The sequence below is a fragment of the Cryptomeria japonica genome, chromosome 1, assembly GCF_030272615.1.
Source record: "Cryptomeria japonica chromosome 1, Sugi_1.0, whole genome shotgun sequence".
Lineage (NCBI taxonomy): Eukaryota > Viridiplantae > Streptophyta > Pinopsida > Cupressales > Cupressaceae > Cryptomeria > Cryptomeria japonica.
Window position 1 is genome coordinate 639,646,625 of NC_081405.1, and position 27,866 is coordinate 639,674,490.

General features: G+C 39.5%; 1 protein-coding gene across 1 annotated transcript in view; it reads right to left on the reverse strand.

Moving 5' to 3' along the window:
* LOC131042433 (molybdopterin biosynthesis protein CNX1) overlaps window positions 1-27,866 on the reverse strand; it is a 202,917-nt gene that overhangs the window by 13,632 nt on the left and 161,419 nt on the right. The window contains exons 11-12 of the mRNA XM_057975702.2: window positions 21,357-21,514; window positions 20,135-20,241 (exon numbers count right to left, since the gene is read on the reverse strand). Of these exons, the coding sequence (XP_057831685.2) occupies window positions 20,135-20,241; window positions 21,357-21,514 (265 nt within the window). The remainder of the gene's footprint in view (window positions 1-20,134; window positions 20,242-21,356; window positions 21,515-27,866) is intronic.

Here is a 27,866-nt window from a genome sequence, read left to right on the forward strand (position 1 = left end):
ACACCGCTTGGCATACACCGATTATATCGGGTGTAAAAGATAATGCTAATATTACCATGCGCCACCGATAATTATATCGGGTGTTAATATAAACCATGCTCCACCGATAATTATATTGGGTGGTAAGATAACTATGCACCACCAATAATTATCGGGTGTTTCAATATATGCACCAGTTGGTAAATAATAAGCCATGCATTATTATCGTGAGGGGGCACGATCAAGTGATGTCTTGATCGGCCATGTCCAAAAGACATGGCCGGTCAAGGCATCGCTTGACCGTACCCAGCCCACTACATATACCAAATGAAATGTGTGTGAATGGACATTGAAATTAATAAATACTCCTCCTCTCCTGCCACATAAAAGAAGACAATCAGATTTATACAACAATTCAGTGATAAATAAAATAAATACTAAATTAGAATATAAACTTGCATATTGAATGTAAATTGAACATCATTTACAGTAAGCACATACAGTATTGAGACTTTTTAAGACTAAGAGATGATCGAGGGATTGCATATATCATGTATCCTAGTCCAGCATGACACCAAGTATGACAACCTTGTTGGATACCCACCTTATCAACATGTAAATCATGACTTTACTATCGACTACATTGAACCAATGGCCATAATCTGGCATGCCCATAAGATGGCATCCTTTATCGATCATCATCAAGACAACATGAAGGAAGTATAATACATATTGAAGACTTGGCATTGATCTAGAAATACCCATAGAGTATATCATTCATGATTCCACTAAGCAAGGAAAACTCTTATATGCTTTCACCCATATATGAAGGCTATCCATATCGCTATCACCACTGCAACATCCATCATACAAAGATGAGATAATGGAGATAGCGGGCAACATGATCAGACCATCATTATCACTGAGGAGATAACAGAAAGAGCATGATCAAGCATCGATTACCATTGTTTGAAAGAAGGATTAAGTACATTCGATAAGCAAGTCGATCTGCAATAAATGGTTATGTTAACCATGAAATATCAGTCAGCAAGCATATCGATATTATCACCATGTGTATTGCCCAAATGATCATCATAATTGCTCATCACTTAGTACCGACTGGGAGGAAGATTTAGTAGATCGATCACCAAAGGATGAAACATCAAACAGAAAGAAAACATACTATCGCCGCCTTAAGCAAGTAAGTTAACTAATTACAAATATCAATTATACCTGAGACAGTGATTAGAACAAATAACTAATATTCATGGAAAAGTGTGATTAGGACAATAACAATTGTATATGATGAGATGCAATTTAAGGAAGGGACATGTCTATTCCAAGCAAGGGATGCAACTATTAGTTGTCATAAGATATTTAAAGAAGATCAATTGCATTCCTAGCAGAATCATCGAATCATTCTTATTTACTTCTTTTTATCATTTTGATTGCTCTCTTGGAGCAGTTGCCTTATTGGCACAAAATCGGTGGCATACATTTAAGGCTATCGTTCAGGAACAGAACCATACATTGCAAACTTTTAAAGCCAAATCAGAAACAGCAATTACCTTATCGCTATAAGCGATATTGAAGACCTTTGCATACTTATAAAGTCTAGATCAGAAACAGGAAGTTATATCATAGCTATAAGCTATAGGAAGTAAACTCAAGCATATTTCATAATTGCCATATCAAGAACAGCTATAAGCAATATTGAAAAGACTTACAGCATATCTCACATCAATATATCAGAAAGAGCAACAAGCATTTGGAAGAAAGACTAACAGGACGATTCACATTGGTATATCAGAAATAGCAGAGCTAATTCCATAAGTGCAGATTGGAGTTTAGCAAGAGATCATCATTGCATAATCCCCATAGTCTATATTAGAAATAGCAACGATTATCCACCTTATCGCAAATCTGAATTCTTGATTAACATACAGTGATTAAGATTATCAAAAGATATTCATTTACAAGTGGTATATCATATTGTGATCAAGACCATCATAATATAAGTCGTATTAATTGTATATCCTAAGGATGAACATTTATAAGCAGATCATAATATATCATTTTTATACTAAGCGGTATCAAGTTTCGTCGATATATAAGTTTATAAAGGATTTTTTGAGTCTTTAATAGGAAAGAAGTCTCTTGCAATTGAAATTTTTATAGAAAGAAGTCTTTTGCAACTCATTTTGTGAGTTGATAGTCCCTAGTTCCTAAGAATTTACATAAGTGGACATTACAGAGGTAAAGGAATAGATAAAGATAGAGAGATAAGGAGATAGAGAGGGAGAGATAGAGAGATATATATGGTGGATAGAGTGATAAAGAGGTAGAGATATAAAGCTCAATATAGAGAGAGGGGGAGAGAGAGAGGGAGAGGGAGAGGAAGGAGGAGTGAGGGAGGGAGATATAAAGAAGTAGAGATAAACAAATAGAGATGGGGGGAGGAAAAGATAAATAGGGGCAGACAGAGATGTATGGGGAGAGGGAGAGAGAGAGGGGAGGTCTAACATAAAGAGATGGAGATATATGGGATAGGTAGGGAGTGATGGGGGTAGAGAATAGGGGAGATAGAGATAGATAAGATAGAGAGAGGGAGGGAGAGGGAGGGAGAAATATATGTAGATGAGGGGGATATATAGGTAGACTATGGAGAGAGAAGAGGGTGAGAGAGGTAGAGAGAGAGAGATGGGAGAGAGGGGCAGAGATAGGTAGAGAGATAGAGAGAGAGACAAGAGGGGAGAGAGGGGGGGAGATAAGAGTATGGCGAGAAAGAGAGAGATATAGGTAGAGGGAAGAGAGAATAGGGGAGAGGGAGAGGGAGAGGGAGAGGGAGAGATATAGATAGAGGGCAATAAATAGAGATAGAGAAGGGCAAGGAAAGAGATAGAGATATAGGAGAGATAGGGAGATAGAGGTAGAGAAAGATATAAATAGAAAGAGAGCTCAATAGATAGAAAGGGAGAGATACAGAGATAGAGGGGGATAGGGAGAGAGAGAGAGAGATGAGATAAAGGTAGATAGATATGGATAGAAAGAGATAGAGAGAGGAGTGAAAGGGAGATAGAGTGAAAGGGAGAGATATCGATGAAAAAAGATGGAGCAAATATGAGAGTAAGGTAGAGATATTGAGATATAGATAGAGAGGAGGAGGACGAGGAAGAGATATGGTGATAGAGATAAAGGGGGGCAAGCATCAAAGAGAAATAAAATGATAGAGATAAGTAATAGAGAGAGGTATAAAGAGGGAGAAAGAGATAGAGAGATAGAAATAGAGGTAGAAATAGGGAGGGAGAAACAAGGAGTGTGTGTACATATATGAGTGAAAGAGATGAGAGAGGGAGGGAGAGAAATAGAGATAAAAAGATTGAGACAAAAAGGGAGAAGGGGGAATGAAGAGATTGAAAGATAAAGATATAGAAAATGATATATAAAGAGATTTTGAGAGGAGGAGATGAAGAGATAGAAAGCTAAAGATATAGAAAGTGATAAATAAAGATAAGTAGGGAAGGATATGTATAGAGAGAGTATGAGAGATGGAGTCAATAAGAGAGAGATAGAGATGGGAGAGGGGGAGAGGGGGAGATGAGGTATAGATAGAGAGGGAGAGGGGGAGATGGGAAGATAGAGATAGAAGGGGTAAGAGTGAGATAAAATAGATGATAGAGACAAGTAATAAAGAGAGTAAGTGAGAGAGATAGAGGGGGAGAGATAGAGAGATGGAGACAAAGATAGGGAGGGAGAAATAGGGAGTGTGTGTGAGAGAGAGATATAGAGATCAAGAGGGAGAAATATGGAGTGTGAATATGTGAATGAGAGATAGAAATGGAGATAGATATAGCGAGGTCAAGACAGATATATAAAAATAGATAGAGACGGAGGAGAAAAATATAGACAGGATAGAGAAGTAGATAGATATAGAAAGAGTGAGCGATATGGAGGGGGGGAGAGGCATATAAAGAGGGAGAAATAAAGATACAGATATAGGAGGAAAGATAGAAGGGAAGAGAGAGATGGAGGGAGAGGTAAGGAGATAGAGAGAGGGAAGACAGATGGAAAGGAAGATGGAGATATAAGGTAATATATTATATAATATTAATTACACCAAAGGTGTATTATACTCAGATGGATGCATAAACTGTAATGTCCCTTTTGGGGATTTATCTAATTTAGTCCTACGACAACAATTCTAACTTAAAGTGAGAGATGTGATATATTTATAACTATAATTTTATTAAAACTGAATACATTTGTCCAAGGGGTTGTGTTCTATTGCTTAAAGCATTGAGTTCTCATTGTGGAGATCAAAGTTCAAATCCCAAAGGGACATCTAATAGGGAATTCAAAGTTGTGACTCTTAGTCTTCTGTAATGTCCCCTGTCCAGGTGATGACTGAAAACAAGGAATATTTGCTGCTAGGACTGTGTGATATGTTGTTTGCTAATGTTGCGTGTTATGCGGACTGTTGTCTCAGAAGTTTTCAGATTGATAAAGATTTCAACAAACACACATTTATCTTGAAAGAACAACTACAAATGATTCCCTAATGAAGTATGATAGCCAAACACGCATATATAACCAAAGTATGATGTTCTATCACCCAAATCAGGCATCTAACAGCTAACTGGCATTATTTCAAACAGTTGGCATGTGTCCTCAGAAAAGACAATAGAATATGATGCAAACCCAAGTCATCCTTCTTACTCATGTGATAAATCAAATTACATTCCAAGTGACAGCTTAGAGAACAAGACAACACTGCTAATCAATGAGTACATTGACTGTCATATATCAGATTTTCTGAGTACATAGGAGACTGCAGACATACTCAAGCTCATAGACTGAAATTAATTAATTAAGGCAAGTTATTGAAACCTGGTCAAGTCACCTTGATAGTGCATGCAAAGTTTGATGTCTTCAATCCCTTAATTTGCCAAATCGAATCTATCCTTGGCCGTCCCTGCTGCTGTGGAGTATGGATTGAGAATCACCATGTAAATAGCCGAATTCACCTCAAATCTTCTCCATAATGATCGCCTCTCTTGCTCAGAAGGATCGCCATTCTCACATGTGAGGTTTGGAAGTCAAGGGCACAAGCTAGAGCCAAAATCGATAGGGCATATCAGTCAGATCTGAATACTGATTTGTAGTTATTTAGAGAGGCTGATCCTCTCTCAAGTCACCACCAAATAGTCTCCTTGTGAATCGCCTAGGTCTCCTCCTTAGATCGCTGTCCTCAATCATACAAATCGATGCATCAATGATGATTATTAAACAAAATCGTGGGAAGTCTGCACACTGTTTTTAGATTGATCATTAGCTGTTACTTACGGTCGATTCTCCTCCAAATTATACCAAACAGAATCACCTTACCCCTTGGGTAAGATCGCTGTCTATAATTCTTTGATAAGAGGATTCCCCACTATTATATGATTAAATCGATGGTGCATAGGGTGCAGTCAGACTTGTCTCAGACCTGAAGATATACAGTTGGCTCCACGTTTTTACCTCCAAATAGAGTCGCCCTTCCCTTTAGGCAAGATAGTTGTCTTCAATAAACACACAAGAAGCATTCACCATGGCTAATGAGCAAAAACATGGAAGTCTGAAGGTCTGAATCAGAGAAACGAGACTCGCCCGAAATCGCCCAAACTCGGCGAGTCCGAGTCCGAGTCAGGCCAAACGAGTCCCAAGGGCTCGGACTCGGACTCGGCGGAGTCTGGAGAGTAAACTCGCCAGACTCGCCGAGTTGGCGATTTTGGCTCAAAATCGCCAGACTCGGCGAGTCCTGAGCCCCAGACTCGGCTACTGGCTGGGTTAATAAAATGACAAAAAAAAAAACATTTTAAAAAGTTTTTTTAAAAAGTAATAAGTTTTTTTGGAAGGGCGAAATTTGACATTTTGGTCTCTCCGTCAGGATTATTTTATGGAATATAACATTTAAGTATATCTTTCTTCTTTCTTATACTTTAAGTTATATTCCATATATACTGTCAGGATGTTTGAGAGTGGTTTCGGGCCTCCAGGAGTTATATTGCAAAATCTAGTTTTTGGATGATTCTTCAGTTTTCTAGACTTAGTCAAATTTCAGGATCAGGACATTCCAGACTTAGCCAAATTTCAGGGCATTTGAAGATCAGGATGACATTCCAGACTTTATCACTCACCAACTTGACCTAGCTTGGACCTTCAAGAATGATACTCACTCACCAAGCAAGACCCAATTAGCAACAAGAGCAAAACCAGGCCCTAAGGAAGACTCTCAAAGAAACCCTAATTCAGACTTGTAATAAGCTTTTTTGGCCTCGCGGGGCGCTGCCCCTCGACCTCGCCCTGTATCGCGACAGGGAGCGCGCAAGGGGCGCTGCCCCTTGACCCCACCTTGGGGGCGCTGCCCCCAAACCCCCGTCGAAAAATATGGGGAAACTGCGTCGATAGAAGTAGAGAAAATTTAACCTCCGAGTTTGACATTGATTGGATCGACCAGGTAGATATAGAGGTTGAGACTGTAGCCATGGCAGAGGAGGAGCGGAGAGCACGAGCACAGACAGGAGATTCAGAGGCAGATAGTGACACGAATGTTCTTGATGTTGGTGAGCATGGCATGGTGTCACGGGGAGCGGCTATGGCAGTCGAATCATCCAGGACCTACCTTAGACGCCTTCGCAGGGGGCTGGGGCCGGAGGGTGCAGGCTCCTCTAAGCCATAGACTTGTAGTTGTATTTACCTTTGGTATTTGTATGAAACATTTGATGATGATCATATGATGACATGGATTTTTTATTCCATGAGTTTTGTAATATTGTATACATTTGACAATATTTATATATCTATGTTTGTTATTTTCTTCAGCTACAATTTGCGTTTATGCTAATGTGATTGATGTATACTATGTATGTAATCAAATGAGCCGAGTTTGATGATGTTATTGTGTCTTTAAGGTGTATTCAATAAAGGGTGTCTGAAACAAGTTTTAAATATTTAAAAATCTCTAAATTTCTTGAGTTTTTCACTATCCCGAGTCCAGCCGAGTCTGGAGCCGAGTCTGACGCCGAGTCCCGAGTCCGAGTCCGAGTTGGCCTTGCCGAGTCCGAGCCGAGTCTGAGTCCCGTTTCTTTGGTCTGAATCAAACACCACAAATCTGATATGAAACTTTATGAGCTCAAATAGGAAGACTAAAATATCCTCCTCTCAACTGCAAATTTGTCTTCAAAGAAGACTTCACAAATTAGACACTGATGTAGATCCCGTCACGAACCTACTCCCAAAATGAAGAACTAGGGTTTCGTCCAGCCCTTCTACCAAATCTGCTGAAGGTTTGCGTCCTCAGAGATTCAACCAATGCCATGCATCATTCATTTCATTATATCCAAATCTCCACTCTACCTGATCATCAATCACCCTCTTCTATTTATCCTTTTCATAACCCATCATGGGATTCCTTCTAGAAGAGGGTAGGTACACTTTATTATTTATTAAGTGACTTTAATTATTTTAATTTTATACTTTAGTCACTATTTAATTAAATTTATTAAATATAAAGTCACTTTTTAATTTTTAATTTATTTTATGACTTTATAAGAAATTAATTTAATTAATTTCTCCTTATTCCTCCATTTAGCCAAAAGGCTAGGAAAAATGGGGACATTACATCTTCCACAGTTGGCTTCTAGGTGGTTTTTAATAAGTGGATTCTAATTTGTGACTCTTGGTCTTCAATAGGTCATCTAGTGTGGTTGCTCAAAATGAGTTAATGGTGGTTTCTAATAAGTGGATTCTAATTTGTGACTCTTGGTCTTCCATAGGTTGATTTTAGTGTGGTTGCTTGAAATGAGCTAGTATTAGTGTCATGGTTGTGGTTGCTCGATATGAGAAAATATTAGTGTCATGTAATGGTCTCAAGTTGATGCTCGTATGAGCAAAATATTTGTAAACGATCTGGAATATAAAAAAACACTGAATACATTTCATTAGTTTGCAAGATAGAACTTATCTTGATAGCTTCCTCTGATTTGTATACTTGAAATATATGCCTCAATGTTATAAATTGCTGCTGCTCAACTGAGCCTTCAGATTAAAGTAATAATAAAATATATTCTTCACAACTTATGCTATAGTTCTCCCTTTCAACTTGACCTTGAAATGCTAAGAAGTGACTATAAGCCTGCCACATGATTCCTTTCACAAAGAGGTTCTTTATATCTCCTTTGAAACTGCTATAGATCTGATCACAAGTCTGATACAAAGAGCTCACAATCTCTTTCTTATAACCTGTTCATCAAATTCATATACGCTTCTGAATTAATCTTTTATCTAATGAATTATCCTCTTGGTGTATGTATTCCAACTATCTTCTTCTAATACACATACAACCCACTCTCCTAAATATATTCTTTAGTTCCATACCCCACACCCTTCCCTTTGGAAGATCTCACGATGGCCTTTAATATCTTTCGATAGAGCTTGAAGTGAGAAGTTGTATCTCACCATCGCACCCTTTTTGCACTTAGTGACTCATACGAGTCTCTTTATTATGATTAGTTTTGTTATTAGTTTGCTTTTGTAATTCTTGGCACTGTATCCGAATATTACCTTTGTGCATGTGTACTCTTCACCTTGCAATCGGATGGGTCCTTACCCTCATTTTACTTGGTTGTCTATTGGCTCATGTGAGCACTGTGAAACTGAATTAAATATCTGAAAAACAAATCTTCTATATCCCCCCCTTTCTCACAATGCTACCACCATTCTTTATATCTTCCTTCTTCCATTGAAAAGGCAAGACTTCCCTAAGAAAAGCAACTCCTCAAAATAAATGTATCTTTACCAAGAGAGGCGTCCCTTTGTCATAGACTTAATCACTGCCATGTATATTTGAATATAATAATACTCAAGACCAATCGCACCTTTTGGTTTGTTCACAAATTCCTTGGCATTAAGTCTTTCCTGATAGAAATCGCTTCATTAGTTTGCTTGCTTTATTTCCTTAACAATAATTTCTGCTATCAATTACAATAATTCTTATTAATCAATGTCTTTCTAGTTCTTATAATTGGTTCTTTATACACACTGTCAATTAAATTATCACAATCGCTGCATTAACTAAATCTTCTTAGATACACATCCATCTTTGCAGTCGCTGGCATATATCTTGCTCGTTAGTCAAAACAATGTATCTTTCTTAGTCGCTGCCCCATTCTTATTATAACTTTTATTAACTTCCTTGATGAAGTCATTGTTTACCAAGTATATGAGTCATTTGTTTCATCCTCAATAAAGTTGCAGGCATATATTAAGAACTCGCCGAGCATACGAAGTCAGCCATATTGCTTGTACTAGAAGATCGTTGCACATATAACCACAATCACTTTTAATTTGTTGTGCATTGTCTCAGAATGAATTAAATGTTGCTCCTTATTCTGTGTTTCATGTAATCTTCTAACGTTGTTGTTCATTACGCATATTAGTCATTCGTTAGTGTTGGCTCTTCAAGCTTCTCATCCATGATCGCTGCTCTTCTAAATCCTCTATCACTGTGTTGTTGTAGTGTCCCCAAAAAGATTCCAAAGGGCAGTTCATTAAAGTTATCACTGCTCTATTAGTCATTGATGGATTTGCTACTTATATATGGAGTCAGCCACTATAATTACAACATAGATCTGTGTATGCTGTCCACCAGGAGAGTCTGATCATGAAGTTGATGCTAATATAATCTCTGTCTGATTATGAAGTCAGTTTCATGAATAACTTATTATCAATGTTGAACAATACTTTGTCTTTCTTCAAGAAGTTGTCCACAATATGTGTATTTGTACATTCACCAATCATACTCATACAGTCGTCTAACTTGCCCGTCATTAGATAATGATTATACTTGAGTCTTGACCATAATCATTTGTCCTTCGTTATATTAGCTTTGAAGCCTATTATCATCATAAAAGATAATACAAGGAGCTTTCTCAATACTAACAATACTTGATGGAGTCTTGTATGGGGACATCACAAAAACATCCGTCAATAACAACTAGAAGCATTTGATTTGATGTATTTGTGACACTTAAATGTATGAACAGCAAAAAAATATTTTATTATTATTTTTTGATTTTATTTTATTTTTCTCTTCCCACTAAACTAACTAATGTTTAATCATTTAATCTTCACTTCCACCTCTCAACTCTGAGTTTAATTAACTTCATAATTATCTGAATCTAATATCATTCATTATGGGGGATTGAAATGCCCTTACATAATGTCCACTTTTTCCTCAAGAATAAGTATAAGGAATATAAAATAAAAAAATAATAATAACAATTTGGTAATGTAAAAAATAATAATATATTAAAACATTATAATAAAATCATATCTTAATAATAATTTATTTTTAATTACATTATCATAATATAATAATAATTTAATATTAATTACAATATAATAATATAATAAATTTTGAAGTGCAACAATGAACAAATATGATATCTTTTAGTGTACTTTACCTACATTCCTCTAAAGATAGGTATGCTAGTTATTATTATTATTATTATATTATATAATGTTATAATGATTAATTATATTATATCACATTATAAAACAATTAATGTTCATATATTACATTACAATTTTATTATATTTATATTACATTTGTAATGTATTATATTGGTGTTATAATAATTAAGGCATATTATAATTATTACTAATATGTTATATATAATATTTTAATAATTATGTAATGTAATATTTATTATAATAATTATTAATAATACTAATATAATATATATCCTATTATATGTGTAATAATTAAATATATAATTATTATATTAAAATGTACAAGAATTGTAAATATATTTTAATTATTAATACTCTTATATTCAATATTATAATTATTATTATTATACTATTATTTATTACTCTTCAATAATATAGAAATTTATTCAATGGATAATTTGAATATTATTTTTTATTAAATAAAAATATGTATAGATTAATATCTATCGTAACTTATATACACATGTATACACCGTCAATTACAAGCAGCATGTCATCCACTTCAAGGGAACGCCTTCGATGCAACAAGTAGAACCAAGAAATCAAGATGGAATATTCAAATGCATGTATGTTTGCATTGAAAAGTCTTATAAAAGGTGTGACTAGAAATCAGAAATGGTTGAGCCAGCAACAAAAGCGCATGACACGACAACAAATGAAAATGGCACAAAAACAATCATCTGTGAAAAATTTGGTAATGGCTCTAGCCAAGAAATTTGGCATTGGAGAAGTGGAAGAAGAAATCGAAAGATGCTCTTGAAGGAGACATATATCTTGAAGGGGACAAATGAGGTTAAAATAAATAAGAGAAAACCCCTAAAGTTGAAATTAAAATAAAAATAAAATATTTTGATGGACAAGTTACTAAAGAACTTTTGGATTCTTCGACAAAACAAATGGAGGTTATTTTAGTCATAATTGGAAGACTCGGCAAGTACTCCCCAGATTTTTTTTCTAGCAAGTTTTGGGTGAGTTTTTTTTTTTAAAACTTTGTGAGTCCTAACCAAACAAAGAACAAATCATTTTTCTTTAATACTTTTATAAACAAAAATGTGCCAAATACCTAATTTCTCCCTTAAGTGATAGAATTGTGAAAATGTTGTGCAACATGAAATTTTGTGGTTTTGTGGGAGTATGGGGGCAACCGCTGGTTATTGGGTTCTCTTATCATATAAGAAATTTGATTACAATGAGGGTGTTTGAGAGTGGCAACCAAAATTGATAATTTAAACAATTATCTTTATCACTATCATAATATCATTGATCATATGATGAAGTATCGTACTATCAATATCAAACATTCAAATGCCATTATTTTTATAAAATACAATACAACTTTCAACTTCGCCCGAGAAAGGTAGATGACAAATTAGAGGTCATTGATTTGTATGACATTGATCATATAGCGATTGGAAAAGGCAAGATGACAAGACCCCATTGTTTATTGCAGACGAGATTTTTTATTTTGAAATGCAAGCAATGGAGGATGTGGCCGCAGTAAAAGGAGCTACTAGAATGTCATCAGATCACATTGATAAGTGTTGACGTGTCTAAAATTGCATTGCTGCAAACTCCATACGGCCAACGCAGAATAGAATAACCAACTGATTATCCTACTCTCTCTTGAGATAAGGAAGTCTCTAATTCTGTTTTCTAAGTTTGATCAAAGGAGACAACCTCAAGGTTTCTTTTGTCAGGTCTTGACTGCGGGATTTTTCAGTGGCTTGATGTGTTTATGCTGGAAACACAAGGGGGACTTACGTTGGATGGGTAATTTATAGATAAGTTCCCTGGAACTTTTATAATCTTTCTATCAAATGATTTCGGTTAATCTGATACTGTTTTAATGAGACTGCAGATTTTCTGAATAAAAAAAGGGGAAAAAGGAGGGAAGGATAGAGAGAGAGAGAGAGAGACATGAAATGTAAGTTCTAACTAAGATAGCAAATTCAGTCAAGCAGACAGACACCTCCAAGAAACTAGATTAAACATCACCACCTGCTCAAGCACAATGTTTGCATAAATCCAGTGCAATCTTCAAAGGAGAAACAAGATTTCCATGTTATCAAGTACAGTATTAGAACTTTTACATTCATAGTATATGTTTGATAACCGAACTAAGCATGAAAGGTCCAGATTAACCATGCAGAAAGAAAGGCAACCAGCCGTTCCATAATGGTGTGGACTGCAAGGATTCTATCAGATGTTTGCTTGTAAATGCTATGCAAAAGAAATAAACATAACTAAAAGATTTCTAAATTAAGTGAAGAAGGAGACCATGCACTCACAGGGAAACTTGAAAATAGTCTTAATTCTTTGCATTAATTCCTGTAAATTTCTCCAGAGCTTTCGCAACAATTCAAGAACTTCTTCTAAAAAAGAGGGAAAACCAATCCCTTAAATAGATTCCAAAAAGGATGAATGGCCTAGATTTAATCTAAACAAGTGGCCCAGATTCATCCATAAAGCATGGCTGCCCATACCCATAAATGGGATGCAAATATCAACAACCACCCCAAAATGGGCAATAACTACCCAAAAAGGGACAATTACAGCAATTTGAAATAATCCCAAAAGGTGCATCAATAAAGTTTTACATTTGTTGACCAAAAGTCAACTGTCACTTTTTGGTGCAAAAGTGCACTTTTAAGATTTAGAGGGAAAAAAGCACTTTTGAGAAATTACTTTCTCTATTTCAATCTCACACTCCTTTTTTAGAAATTGATCTTCGCCATGCAAGTATTCCTGCCATAAATCATGACCTACTGCCCGTTCCTCACGAACATATTCCTGGAACCTAATACATAACTGGAAGAGCAGACTGAATGGAGGCATGGGAGGATGGCGAATTTTGTATTGCATGCCTTCAAGATACTAGTCCACATGTTTTAAATCGTCCTTCCCGCTGGAGCGATTACGCTCAAAGCATAATATGTCTGAATGGAACTGACCAGCAAAACTCAAGTCCTTAGTGGAATAGGTAATCCTATCCGTTCCCAATCTTTCTTCCCAGTCCGGCTGGATTGCATTATCGGACAAGTCGTTTATCCATCCCGAAACCATTGATCGGAGGATGGTCTTACCTAGTTCTTGCATGTTCCCCAGAATCACTTCACATGCGTCACTGTCCTTGTCAATAATTTCTTTGGTGTCGTTCTTCATGGTGATAGTCCAGTACCACTCCTTAAGAACACTGATGCTGTGAGGATCTATGATGGCAGACAATGTAGGAACCTACGCGTGTGTCCAAAAAAGAGCTCTCATGAGGGGGAGGGTAGTGGCTGCCACTTCGTGCATGTGAAGGGATTCCCTCTTTACCTCTAATAACTTGACTAGAGTGAGCTCTCGATGGAGGGCCATTTCTTTTACTTCCTTAAGGATTTGCTCTCTCCTTTTCTTGATGTCTTGTATCCATTCCCTGACGGCCTTTGCGATGTCCCGTACTCCTTCAAATTCTGTTGTGGTCCTTTGCGCCAATGTTGTCGGGGGAATATGGGATTTGGAGGCATTGTGTAGTGGCCTTAGGAGTTGATCGATGTATCCTTCGGCTTGCTTAGCACGAGCCCGATACATGTCCTTTTCAGCTGTTATCTCTTCGAGCTGCCTGAGTATATTCTACACTGAATCCTTAAATTCTTCCTTTTCTTGTTCTTTAGTGGCTCGTCCGATGGGGACAATTGTGATGCTATAATCTGCCAGTGTAACCTGATCTGCTGGCTTGTCTACAGGCGGGGTGGCAATGTGAAGTGTGCGGTTCCTTTGCTCGTCTTTGGTCACTCTAGAATATGCCCTGGGCTTTTTCTTCCCCTTAGCTTTTGCTTGGTCTATGTGCGAGAAGATATCCTCTAGATCAATGGGTGGTTTGGTGGCGGCCTTGCGCTGGGCTCTGGCAATCAACCACTCTTGAGGCACTGTCTGGGTTGATGATAAGGTTAAGTCTGCATTCTGTTCTCTGACGTTCTCAGCCGACTCACCACAGATTCGCAACTGCCCTGCCACTGGAGGAGTGAAAGAGGTGTGAAGCCCTTTGCTTGCAGCTGAATTCTCCCCTATTTCGCTGAACAACTACCTAACATCTTCATGTGATGGTCGTTCTTCAGCTCTTTCGAGCTCATGAGTCTCATCTATCCTTTGTTCTCCTTCGACGATGGAGTCATCGTTGGCTGTATTGTGGAGCAACAACTCGTGACGACTCTGTTGAACAGGTTCATGCACTTTGACCCCCTGGGTGGATGGAATCTCTCCTTCCTCTATTTGGTTACCCAGTTCGGTCAATTCGAGGGCTCTTAGCTCGGTGTCTAGCACATCGGGCGCAGGAGGACCATTGGCTTCAAATGCATCGATGTCACTCTGGGAAGGCGGAGCAGGTATACAATTCAAATCTACTGCATCGTCGGACGAACTGGGGTCTTTTGAAGATGACGTGACCTCTGGTCTCTTTATAGGAATCTTTTCCCTTCTTGTTCTTTTGGACGTCCGAGTCCCTCTGCAAGCCTTAGCCTTCTTTCTTTTCTCTGGTTTCTCAGTTTCTTCCCGGGGTGCACTAGACGTTCCCTCATCTTCGGAGGACTGAGAATCAAGGGTACCCATTAGGTGGTAGGTGAATTGGACTCCTTCATGTATTAGCCTCTCAATCTGCTGATGTAACCATTGGTCTGTGTACCTTGCTGGGGCTGCCATGACTGCCTCGAAATCAGTGATTGGGTCCTGGGACCAATCAACGCCTGGTAAGAGATGCCTCACTGCTTCAAATTCTCGGACCTGGAGGCAATTCCCTGAATCTGTGAGCTGATCTGGGACCCGACGGTATTCAAAGAGTCGCATTTGCTGCACACTCAGTCTAGAATATTCCTGTCTCCTAACCTCGTAGTCATCAAAGCAATTCTTCCAATAGTCTTCAACTGATTCCTTTGCTCTATACCGCCTACCATAGGCTCTTTTCCCCAGATTATCATGATCGAAATATTTTCTTGGAAAATGGTCCAATAGGCCATAAGAGGCCAACTCTGCAAGGGACTCTTCTGCTAGGGTAGGGGTCTTCAAGTGGACATCATGGTTGCCTATGATCATAGGGAATGTGAATCCAACCTGCTTGCTTTCTCGGAGTAAGATGTCGGCCAGGCGTGACTGCCTTGCAACCTCCATAAGAATTACTTTGTCGGTTGGGTACCGTGGAAGTCAGAGGGGTGCACCATCAAAGCCAGCTATTCGGATGTAGGAGAACCTTGGGAACTGAATGAACCAGGCTCCATACCTCTATACTAGACTAGTAGCTTGCTCTGAGAGCCTTATGTGTAATCCTCCCTGCATTAGCCTGACCAGGCGCATTGTGAAGGCGTCATTGACGCGCTCATACTGACCAACTGCATAAGCTGGGCTGCTCTTTTCCCTCTGAGCTATATCTTGGTAGTGCAGTTGCGGGTAACAATCATAGACCTTCACCTGACCAGGCCCATTCCCGATTTCACCTTTCATTATTAATCCTAGCAGTGGCTGGTTCTTGGCGAACATATAGACCAAATAAGAGGTCATGGTGAAGTACTTCTTCGTTTCGAGCTCAATCAGCTGAGTGTGGATGTTATCACTTATGATCTGGGCCCAATCAAACTTAGACTTCCCAGCGAAGACCTGCTCTGTAAAATAGAACATCCACTCTTCAAAGTAGTTGGACTTAGGAAGTCCCATGACTCGGCTGAGTAATGTGATCATATCCCCATGCTCATTATGAAAATCACTTCGTGGGGTCTTCTTCCCAATTCTGGCACTCGAAAGCCTCTTCTCTTTGTACCATTCTTCGTTGATCAATGCTTTGCATCAGGCCGGATTCATATCATATGCCCCTTGTGCTTCATCTATGGTTGTAGCTGTGGGATTGTTTGGAAAGGGGATGTCAAATGCATCACCAATGGCCTCAGGAGAGAAGTCGGCGATAGTCATATTCTCGAGGAGCACTAATCTGGAATTTCGCTCATAATGTCGGGCAGCCTCTACTACTAATTCATAGTTCTTTACCACTGGAGGAAATCCCGCCGCTTGGGCGATGCCACTTTCCACCACGTTACGCCTATCCAAGGCGATTTTCAAAATTTTGAACAAACTCTCGGCATTCGTGCCCGAGGGCTAGACTAGCCTAATGGATTCATCGGCTCATTTCCTCGATATCATCACTTTATGGAACAGTCGCAGACTCGCTCGAAAAGACGCGAGACACTCTGCGCGAAACTCAGCAGGGCAAAGACGAAAGGCTCAAAACAGGAAGGGGGGGACAGGGAGCATGTGCAACGCACAACAATAAGGTAGAGGAGTCATCATTGCCATCTAGCAGTGGGATGGAGGTCCAGTCAAAGCCACAAACACAGCCTTCAATGCCGAGTGAGGAGCTGAAATGAAGTGCAAGGATTAGAAATGCTTCCCAAGTTTTCACTAGATCAAGGAAGAGGAAGATGTAAAATGTGTAAAATATGCAATTCATGAATTATGATGATGATTTTCAAAGGCAATCGTCACAAAATATATTAGTTGCTAGTTAACTATTGTAGTAGGATTCCACATGATGATATGATTTTGTACTTAATTTGTATTCAAATGAGTCAAATTTAATAGAAAACACTTTTGTACTCATTTATGGACTCATTGGATACATTTTGTCATTGAATTTTGCAAAAAAAATGTGCTTTAAAGAAATATAAGCAATTTTTTAAGTTGCCAAATTTTCAACAGTTTTTTGCCTAGTCACAAATTTTGGGTCTGCCAAATTTTTGAAGAGTCGGAGTCTGACAACTATGATTTTAGTGTACATAATGTTAATAGTGCTGAAAAGATTACTTCTGCACATCTCAAAATGGAGGATCGTGCATTTCTATGATGGGAAATCTATGTAGCTAATTGTAATATGAAGTAACATCCTACTGTATCTAACTGGGAAGAATTAAAGGAATTGCCTCGTAGCAATTTCTATCTGAATGGACATAAAACTAATCAAATAAAATAAAATGGATCTATATTGATAAGCAAGTGAACAAAGTGTGCAGTATTATACAACAAAGTTTTGGAGTCAAGCCATGTTAAATGGCATGGACTTGAAGGAAAGAAACATGCTCACAAAGTATATCAGCAGACTCCACACCTACATCCAACAAAGGGCGGTCACCACCAGTCCAAATGACTTGGATAAAGCTTGTGTTCAAGCATTATATGTGGAGGAGAAGGAGAAGAGGCAAAAGGGAGTCTTCAAGCAAGGACAAAACTACGAAATCACGCATTTAAATGGTAACTGAAATTTTTAAAAAGACTGTTGTACAGAAGGAAAAAAGAAATATTAAGAATCGTCACAGCCATTATGAGATAGATGGACAAATAGATGCCTAGTGTTGGAAATTACATTTATAACTATATTCTGAAAATAAAAGTAAAGAGGACTCAAAAAAGCCCATGGTAACAATACAAGAAGATGTAGAAACAGATGATGGATCTAATGTAGATGATAAGCTTGGATGCATAGCTACCAACACAATTGATAAGGATAGACTTGAAGAGATGAACAAACTTATCATATTAAAACTGCTAGTAAAGAAGACAAGGGTTAATCATTTATGAATTAGTCAATCCTGAATCACATAGCAATTGTCAAAAAGCTTGGCCCAAAAACATATGAACATCATCACCCACATCATTTGTGGGAGCCAAAGAGGCAGGGGTCAGGGTGAAAAAGGGTGTGGAAATACAAGTGACAGAGAAGCACAAATTTCAATTTGGCATGAATGCACAATACATAGACGAAATGAATGCAAATGTGATTCCTCTTGATTCTTTTGACGTAATGTGTAATCCATATATAAATGTTAGAAGTGAAACTTACATGAGATGGGCTAATAAATACACATGGGTCAAGGATAGAATTTGATATAACATAAAGAAGCACCAAAGCATGGCAAAGGTTGCAACAGTTAGCTCCAATTAAGCTATCCAAGTAATTCAAGAAGCTAAGCAATTTTGTTTACTTTTGTTGAAAGATCAGCAAAATGATGGATTGGGTACTTCTACAATGACTAATTCTGAATTGAAATGCTTTGATGAAGCTTGCCATCTTTTCATTAAGTGTTTCATGAGCCCTATGGGACTCCCACCAAGAAGTGAGGTGGAGCATGAGATTCAACTCCTACTTGAATCTCGTCTACCAAACATCAGCTTGTATCAAAAAGCACGATTAAAGCACAATGAAAACAAAAATAACCTTCAAGAGCTGCTAGAACAAGGGGTCATTTTCTCTAGTACCTCACCACATGGTTTGTCTATTGTAGTGGTACAAATCAAGGATGTGTATTGAATACATACCATCAAAACTAGATATTCTCTTACAAGAATAGATGATTTTTAGAGCAACTAAAACATGCAAAATAATTCACGAAGTTGAATATCAAATCTGGTGATCATCAAGTGTGCATTAAGAACACTTGAAAAAACACTTGAAAACAGCCTTTAAAACAGTGCAAGGTCTTTATAAATGGTTAGTTCTTCCATTTGATTTGTGTCACACAAAATTGAATTTCATGAGGTTAATGAATGATGTATTAAAGGATTTCACGAATACATGCATACTTGTATATCTAGATGATAGCCTAAATTTTAGTGCAACATGGGAAGAACATCTCATCCATAATAAGCAAATATCGCAAGTATTAAAAGAGAAAGAACTACCATGTAATATGAAAACGTGTGAATTTGGCAAAGAGTCATTGGTATATCTAGGACATGTTGGTGGAGGAAGACAGTTGAGAAGTGATCCTTAGAAAGTAGAAGCTATCATGAATTGGCCCATATGAATCAGGAAAAGTCCAAGTGTGATCAGTGAGATGAATTCGATAAAAGATCTGCAACAGAACCATGCAAGGTCAAACCCACATTTACAGGTTCATATCCACATTTGCAAAATCAAATACAAATGGGGTTGGATCCACACTTGCAATATCAATCCTAAAGGTCACCAAAGAGACTCCGAAACAAACATGTACCATTTCCGGTTCCAATAAAAAGAGGATCCTTCTAAAGCCCATGAGTTATGCTCCAGCACTAACAGCACTTAATTATAGGGGAGGAGACAAAAAAAAAATTAAGTACTAGATGCAAGATTGATTGCTCTATTGACCTAAAAGAGGTGAATTCAGCTGTTCATATGACATAGTAAGGAATAACCTGAGTTGTATACTATACACTATCTGTACTTGTTCTTTCAAATGAATGACTTCAAGGTAGATAATTGCTGTGTGAAGCTGGGTTTTCCCCCTAAAGGATTCCCAGTGTGAAATTATTGAGTTTTTGTGTTGAAATCTTTCGTTTCCAGCATGTTACTTTTCTGAATTTCAACGACATTCATCCCTCTTTAAGGCTGTCACTTGTTAGGCAATTAGAACAGTAATAATGAAATTTTGATTTGTAAATTCTACTGCAATTTGAGAGTTTACAGATCAGTAAGAAAATACATTACCTTTTCAATTATCAATGCAAGTGATTGAAACATTTTAAAACAGTTAGTTTCCCCTCACTATTCATTGGAATTTCCAATTTCCATTCAACAAGACATACAAATATAGCAACTATTTACCTTGAGACTCTCTTGCAACATTACTTGCACAAGGCCAGGGGCCTCCTTATGTAGCAATGGTTTTGTTGCTTCTGGAGTAACATCTCTGGGAGTAAATCCGGTGCCACCTAGCATTGCAAACAGAAGAAACAAGGTTGGAAACCTACTTGATTTGAATGTCCGGTTAAGCCATTAAAAAGGTCCAAAAAAAAGTTGATGTGAGGAATAGGCACATTGCATTTTCATGTGCTTCTACAGAACATGTGTTTAAAAGCAATGTACATATCAAAAACAACTTGTCAACATAGTGTTTCTTGAATCCATCCATTTATCTCTAATGTTTGGAAACTTATAAAGAAATTGTTTAAAATAAACACTGAATAATTACATTATAAATTGACACAGTAAAGTTTCTCATAAGAATTGTTAACTAGAAAATAACATTTATTACAATCCCTCAATGTCTCTGGTGCAATCCTACCAACTCTAATGCAATATATCATTCTTGTAAGTGGTGGCTGTAAATAGGCAAACTGATTTCCATGATTATGAAAAGCATTCAAGCCTCACTTGGCATGCTCCTCAAGTTAAAATGGGTCATATGCAAAAATTGATGGGTGCAAGAGAATCAAATTTAAGAAAATAGAAACCCTAGAATATGGCTGCTAAGCTAAATAATGCTCTAAGCTTGATGGTTATTCCTTGCATATTTAGTTCACTGAGGCTAGGTGTACAATTGACCAACCAAAAATATCTTGTGCAGTATTATATTTAGTATATACATATGTATTCTGTTCCAATTTGGACAGAAATTCAGAAATCCTTTAAATTTTCTAAGAAGATTTTTGCTTACACTAGCTATCAAGTGAGGGAGAAGCTGATATTCTTTCTTTGTGTGCTCTTTTGTCCACAATGCATCTTAAGGAATGTAGAATTTGATTTTCTTCAAAACATGGACTCAAGTCCAAGTAATAGCTTAATCTTATTGAATTTGAACACACAGGTCCCATATGGCATTACAAAGCTAAAATTTACCCAATTTGAGTAACTATAGTTTACTGTGAGAAACCCAAAGTTGATTTTTTCCAGAATAATATCTCAAACTTTACTGCCATAATCTTGAAACACAATTTCTAGAAAATTGTAGCCAATAATGTAATTTTTAGTAACAACAAGGCATTGAATAAAACAAAGCAAAGCTGCAGTAAAAATAAAGCACGTATTTTGAGAGAATAGATTGGACCTGTAGTCAAAATAAGGTCAACCTTATCATGATCACTCCACCTTTGTATACATTCTTGAATTGCATCCACCGCATCATGAACTGCTGCAGTTGCAACCACCCTTGCACCACCCAACCCTTCTGATGCAGAGTTTACAACAGAAACTGCCCTTGGGCCACTGCAAAAGTACTTTTTTATCAGGATTAATTTATTGCACCTCATCAGTCAGTATTTGATATAATATCAAAGAGAAAATAGAGGAAGCAGAGATGAACTTCTTAACAACTAAGTAGGAGTGTAATATTTGAGCACTAAAGACCGGACTTCCACATAATTCATTATTTAAATCTTAAAGATGACTTGATTCATTATGAGTATTGTTGATAGGAATCCCACATCATGAAAAAGCATATAGGGAAGATCCAATACTCTCTATCGTTGGACACATGATTTTTTACATATATTGTAATGTCCCTTTTTAAAAAGCAACAAAAAAGCTATTTAAGGAGGGTTTGGGCAAGAGGTTGATCTGCCATTGTCATTATCAAATTCCCTTTCGTAAAATATTGAACTAGGTCAGATCCTTACAGGCTAGGATTGCACAGCAGGTTTAAGTAGTTCCCTTGCACAAGGAAATGCTGAGCGGCTTTAAGGGCTAATGTTGCACAAAAACAAGTAAATGTTGAGGTGCATATGAAGATCCTGTTTGCAGAGTAGGTTTTAAGACCCATGCTTGCACTGCTCCTTGCTCTGCAGATTAAGATTAAGTCTGAGTTTAAGCTCTAAGGTTTGATTTCCAAGCTTCATGACCTAGGTCTGATTTATGCCTTTGATCTGATTATTACCCCCTGGATCTGATTTTCATCCCTGAAGTTCTGAGTTTAATGTTTCCTGTCTGATTTTGGTGCTATAGGTCTAAGTTTTCATATTCCCCATGAGCGCATATGAACCCAACCTCAGCACAGCGGATTCAAGGGTTGTGTTTGCATTACTTAGTGAGCACATTTAGGGGTTTCACCTGCAGAGCACATAAGAGGTATCACTTAAAACAATTTCTTGACCTGAGCGCATTTCATCCCTAAGCTTGCATAGCAGGATTGGTGGGTAAGCATGCACAAGTGAGTGAGAGCGCACTGGAGTGACAGGGCTGCATGAATACATGAGCTAACATGAAGGTCTTGCTTGACAATTTTGTGCAATAGTGTATAGGGCATGTTTATTCTTGAACACAAGTCTTGCACAATATGATCGTTGACTGAGTTGCTACACCATAACTTCCTCCTTGAGCGCAAATTGAACCCTCACTGACATAGCGGGATTTGGAGGCCTAGGTTGCATGGTGGATTTAGAGGCCTTATCAACAATTTAGTTTGAAGGTCAGACCTTCAACAGCATTTCTAACCATGGCAGAAATGAGGAGTGCATCAGCAATTTAGTGCAGACTTGCAAACTGATCAACGTTTTCCATACTTGCAAAATGCAGTAAAAATTCTGTGAGACCAAAACATTGGCGGAAATCAAGGGTGAAACAACAATTTTCCTGCTAGTGCAAAATTCTTCACAATTCAATGAATGAACATCATTGGCGGATTTGGAGGGTTGTGCAACATTTTCACCAACAATTTGCAATGATTTTAATCAACTTTAAATCAATCACCTTCCTTTGCATACAATTTTGAACAAATTTTGAATGCCCTATTGGCAGGTTTGAGGGAGGTCATGTGCACAAATGTGGAGTGCATTTGAAGGGTCCATTGTAAGGTTTCATGGGTATGCTTGCATAAGTGAGGAGCGCAAATGACACCTGCTCCTGCACAAACATGCCTGAGAGAGCACATTTAGAATGATGGTTTGCACAAAACCGTACTTGCTGAGGTCCCCTTGAACCAACACTTAAGAGAATTTTCTCATGGCATCAAGCATAATGAGGGTGGCCTTAAAGGGGTTTATTGCACAACATCTAACCTTGAGCCCATCCTAAGGATGTCCATGCATAGAAAATAACCCTTGAGCACATATGGAACCTTGTATTGCACAAAACAAGAGCGGCACTGAGGGGCTTATTGTACTAAATGAAACTAGAGCAGGTTCACAAGGTAGCCTTGCATCCGCTCTAGTTTCAAGGCAGTCTTGCATATGAAGGTGAACTTTAGCCCTCCTAACCTTGCACAAATTCATACGTGCCAAGAGGGGGTTGAATTTTACTTACACAAATTTACACGATTTTACCCCTCTAGGTCTTACATGATGTGGACTTGAAATACACTACCTTAGGTGATGTGCTTGCAGTTCTTGACAGAACTACAAGCAAACTTACCACTGCATATGCAATCATCAACCTCAAATGACATCTAACACTCCAACAAGAGCCTTCCAACTTGACAACTTTACACCATGACAACATCAACATCCTAGCACCTTAGCAACATCCCTCAATCCTGTCACTCACAAGACAGACCCTCACTCATTAGCAAAGGCTAACAACTATGACTATCACCAAGCTTGAAGGAGACCTAACCTAAAACACCTAAGCTATCAAGCAAAAAGTAGGGGTCCCCATTTGCAATTGGGCGACATGTGAAAATGTCACAACAGTTGCTAGTTTTAGTAGTGATATTTCCACAAGAGGAAAGAGAAAGGCTAGTGATAATGAAAAGTCAGTGACAATTGCAAGAATTTTCAATATGCAAGCATTGGATGTGGCAAAGTCTTCCATTGCCAAAATTTTCTATGCTTGTGCCATCCCATTCCATGTGGCACATTGTCCTTACTTCAAACAAATGTTCAAAGATGTAGCTTCTATTGGTCCTTCATTTAACCCCTAGAAAACATAAACTATGCATTGCCCTCCTTAACAAAGATTAGAATATTCTAAGATGAGACATTTGATAGCATGTAATAAGGATCCTACTTTATGATTATATGAGTAGCATATGTTTACCTCACTGGGTAAACAGGAAGAATACAGAAATCGAACAGCAATGCACAATGCAAATACAAAAGAAGTACCAAAATAAGCTTGCCATTAATGTCAAAAGATGTTCATATTATAATGTGTCGCCAACATTACATGTCCTCCAACACCCGGAGGTGGTACAATATATGACAGCCGAAGGGGTGCGACACAACCGTCGCAACTCCAACTACCTACCCGTCGGCTAACTAACTGACCGCCGTAACTCATTATTACCGACGACAACATAAACATAATATACCAACATAACATAATGATTATTCCCGTCAACATCATCCCCCCCAAGAAAAGAAGTCGACTCCGATGACTTAATACAAAATAGAGATGAACGGCAGGAACTACTGACGCCAGTCGGGCCCGGATCTTATACACTTGCTGCGTCCTCGCCTGAAAACCCTTTTTTGCTACCATCTGATGCTCAAGTGCGGATTTCACCAATATTGCTTCCTTTGCCATCACAGTTCTCCTGGGCCTAACCCAAACTTGTCTGCAAAACACGTTTTTCAATCTCAGCTTCCACCAACTGCTACTCAAATGATTCTGTCTCCCTAGCCAATTTGTCCTCGATAGCCACCCGTGCTGCTCTCTCGGCATCCAACTCCTGGGTACGCTGAACTAAGTCTCACGCGACTATTGCCTCCAACCTGGTGGTCAGCTCCTCCCGAGCCCTCTGTGCATCCACCAAGGCAACCTCACGTCCAGCCGAGACATACTCCGAGTTCCTCAAAGCGTACCAATCATGCCTGGAGGTGGCCACAATCCGTTGGCACAAATGCTAGGAGCCACCTCAAATCCTCCATCACACTCCCCAAAGGCTAAAAACTGAACTGAATAACTCCCTGGTGTCATACAACTGCACGGACCTGCAATGCCTTCCCTCAAACTCTGTTTGTTTGCAACCTCCAAATCCGTCTCCCTCTACGGCTTATGGCTTCCCTGCCAATGCTTAGCTGTGGGCTTCTTTCGCACAATACGGACAACCACAACACTTCCCGTGGTCTTTTGTAGCTCAAAATAAACTGGGGGTCTGGGGGCAGCGCCCCCGCCGCCAACACCAATTTACAACCTTCAGAACCCCACGAAAGTCCATGGCGCGCATCATTTTTGTGATATTTTATGATGTCAAAACCCTTCTTCTACACTCCAATATTTTCAGTGTCCAGGCTCCAGATGTCATCGAATCATTTTTCAATCCGTCGTCGTTTTTTTTTTGTTTTTTTTTTTTAATAAGGCACTGTAATGTCCCCGATGGCACCCCGGCCATACAACCTCCCTGTACGGTCAACAACAACACTGGCACCTCCAATCGTGCGGCTACTTGGTCTACCTGTGGCGGTCGTTTTGCCCTTACGTGGCTGTGTGGATTGTGCGGGCTTGGTCTCTTTTTTTTTTCTTTTCCCTTTTGCGGCTGTTAAGCGTAACCCTTGCTGTGCGTGTTGATCGGGCCGTGCGGTGCGTGGTCGGGCCGTGCGGTGCGTCTTCCTCCTCCTCTATCCCTTGCTGTGCAGCAGTGTTCGGTGTTGTGCGGTGTGCGGCGTTTTAACCTTGCGCGGCGGTGTCTTCATGCGGCGCTTTATATTTTTCGCGGCCTTCGGTGGCTCCCACCGCACGGTGGTGCCACCGCACGATGGGTCCACCGTCGGTGGTTCCACCGCACGATGGCTCCACCGTCGGTGGTCCCACCGCACGATGGGTCCACCATCGGTGGTTCCACCGCACGGTGGCTCCACCGTCGGTGGTCCCACCGCACGATGGTTCCACCGCACGGTGGTTCCACCGCACGGTGGCTCCACCGTCGGTGGTTCCATCGTACGGTGATGCCACCTTCGGTGGGCCCACCGTACGGTGGCCTTTTTCTCTTTTTTTTTTTTGGTACTTTTACGTTTTTTGTTTTTTTATATATATATATTTTTTCTTCCAACCGTACGGTCATCTGCCGTACGGCCCCGTACGGTGGCGTTTTTTTCACAATTTTTTTTTGTGTCCCTTACGATCACTGTCGTACGACCGTGCGATTTTTTTTTCTCTTTTTTTTTTTTTTTTTTTTTTGGTAAGTTGTCTAAAGAGTCTTCGGCTCGGGTCCCCTGTCTCTGGGATCGCCCTTCATCCTTCTCGGTTTTCCTCGCCCAAAAGTCTCCTGCTTTTGTCCTGTGCCTCTCAAGTCGCTTGCCCGGCCTCTTAGGTCCCCTTCCATCCTCTTGGGTCCCCCTTCGGGCTCTCGGGTGTCCGTCCGGCCTCTCGGGTCCCCTGCGCGCTTCGCGTGATAGGGTTTCAATTTAAACCTATTGGTGGCAAGTTTATTTTCCATGGCCATCCGAAGACCTGGAACCACAAATTCTATAGGGACCACGGTCTCCTTCCCGTACATAAGAAGAAGAAGGATAATAAAGATTTTGAAGGCTGCGGCCTTCCACACAGGGTTCCAATCGTTGCCGACACTCTTCAGATTATTTACGTCGCCAGGGTTTGGGGCGTCTCCCTTCCAATATTCTCTGTATTCTGGAGGATATTGATCTGGCTCCTCTCCTTCGACGCTTAATACGTTACAGGAGGGTGAGAACATCTCATAGTCCTCCTGCTGCCAATGGAACAATCCATTTAGTGAATCTGTGTCATCCTCCGAACAGCAACCTCTGATTTTTAATATGCCTTCGGCATCTGGGTCCATCCCCTCTCTCCCTTCGTCTCGTGGGTCATTTTCCCTCTCGGATTCAGATCTCGAGGAAGAAGCAAGTTCCTCGCTCACCAACTGCGTCCGGAGATCAATAGTGAATTTCTTGCCTCCGCTCTCCATCGAGAGTGTATTTCGTTTCCAGTTGTGGTTTGCTTTCGCTGCCACCAACCATCCTCTTCCAAGTATGGCGTCATACCCTTTCTGTTTCAATGGAATGACCACGAAGTCGAGTACAAAAGGTTGTGCACCCACGGTGACTTGCTGTGCCATCAACATGCCGAGGGGTTTAATCCCGTGCTGGTCTGCACCTAGCTGATTAAACGTAGGTGGCCACAGAGTGGGCTTTCCTAGCTTTTTCCATGTGTTCTCCGGAAGGACATTTACTCCGGAACCGCCGTCTACTATAGTATCCGTCAGGATGGTGCCGAGGATACCCATCTCCACCACGGCTGGGTGTCGGCCATTGTTGACGGTAAGTACAACTGGATTTGTTGCCGAGCTTCCTAGTATGGGAGCGTCCATGTCTCTCGGTTTGGGTTTATCAGCCTTTGTGCCCAACAACACTGTCCCCAATTGCGGTATGGTGTGTAGGAGGTCTTCCAGTTTCACAGGTACCTCCATTTGGAGCATCTGTCGTACAATGTTCCTCTCCGCGTCTGTGCAGTAGGGTCCAGATGACTCGTGTGTCTCTCCCCGTTGGGCTTTCATGGCCCTTTCTATTTCCTCCCTTGCCTCCGTCATTCTCTGCTTCTCGGTGCGGGGATGGGGGTATCGGGCTTCCTTTGCCTGCCCTCGGGTAAGAGCAAGGATGGCTTCTTTACCTCGTGTGTTGCCTTCGATATCAATCAGATTGGCCCCTACGCCAGACTTCGGACAATCGGC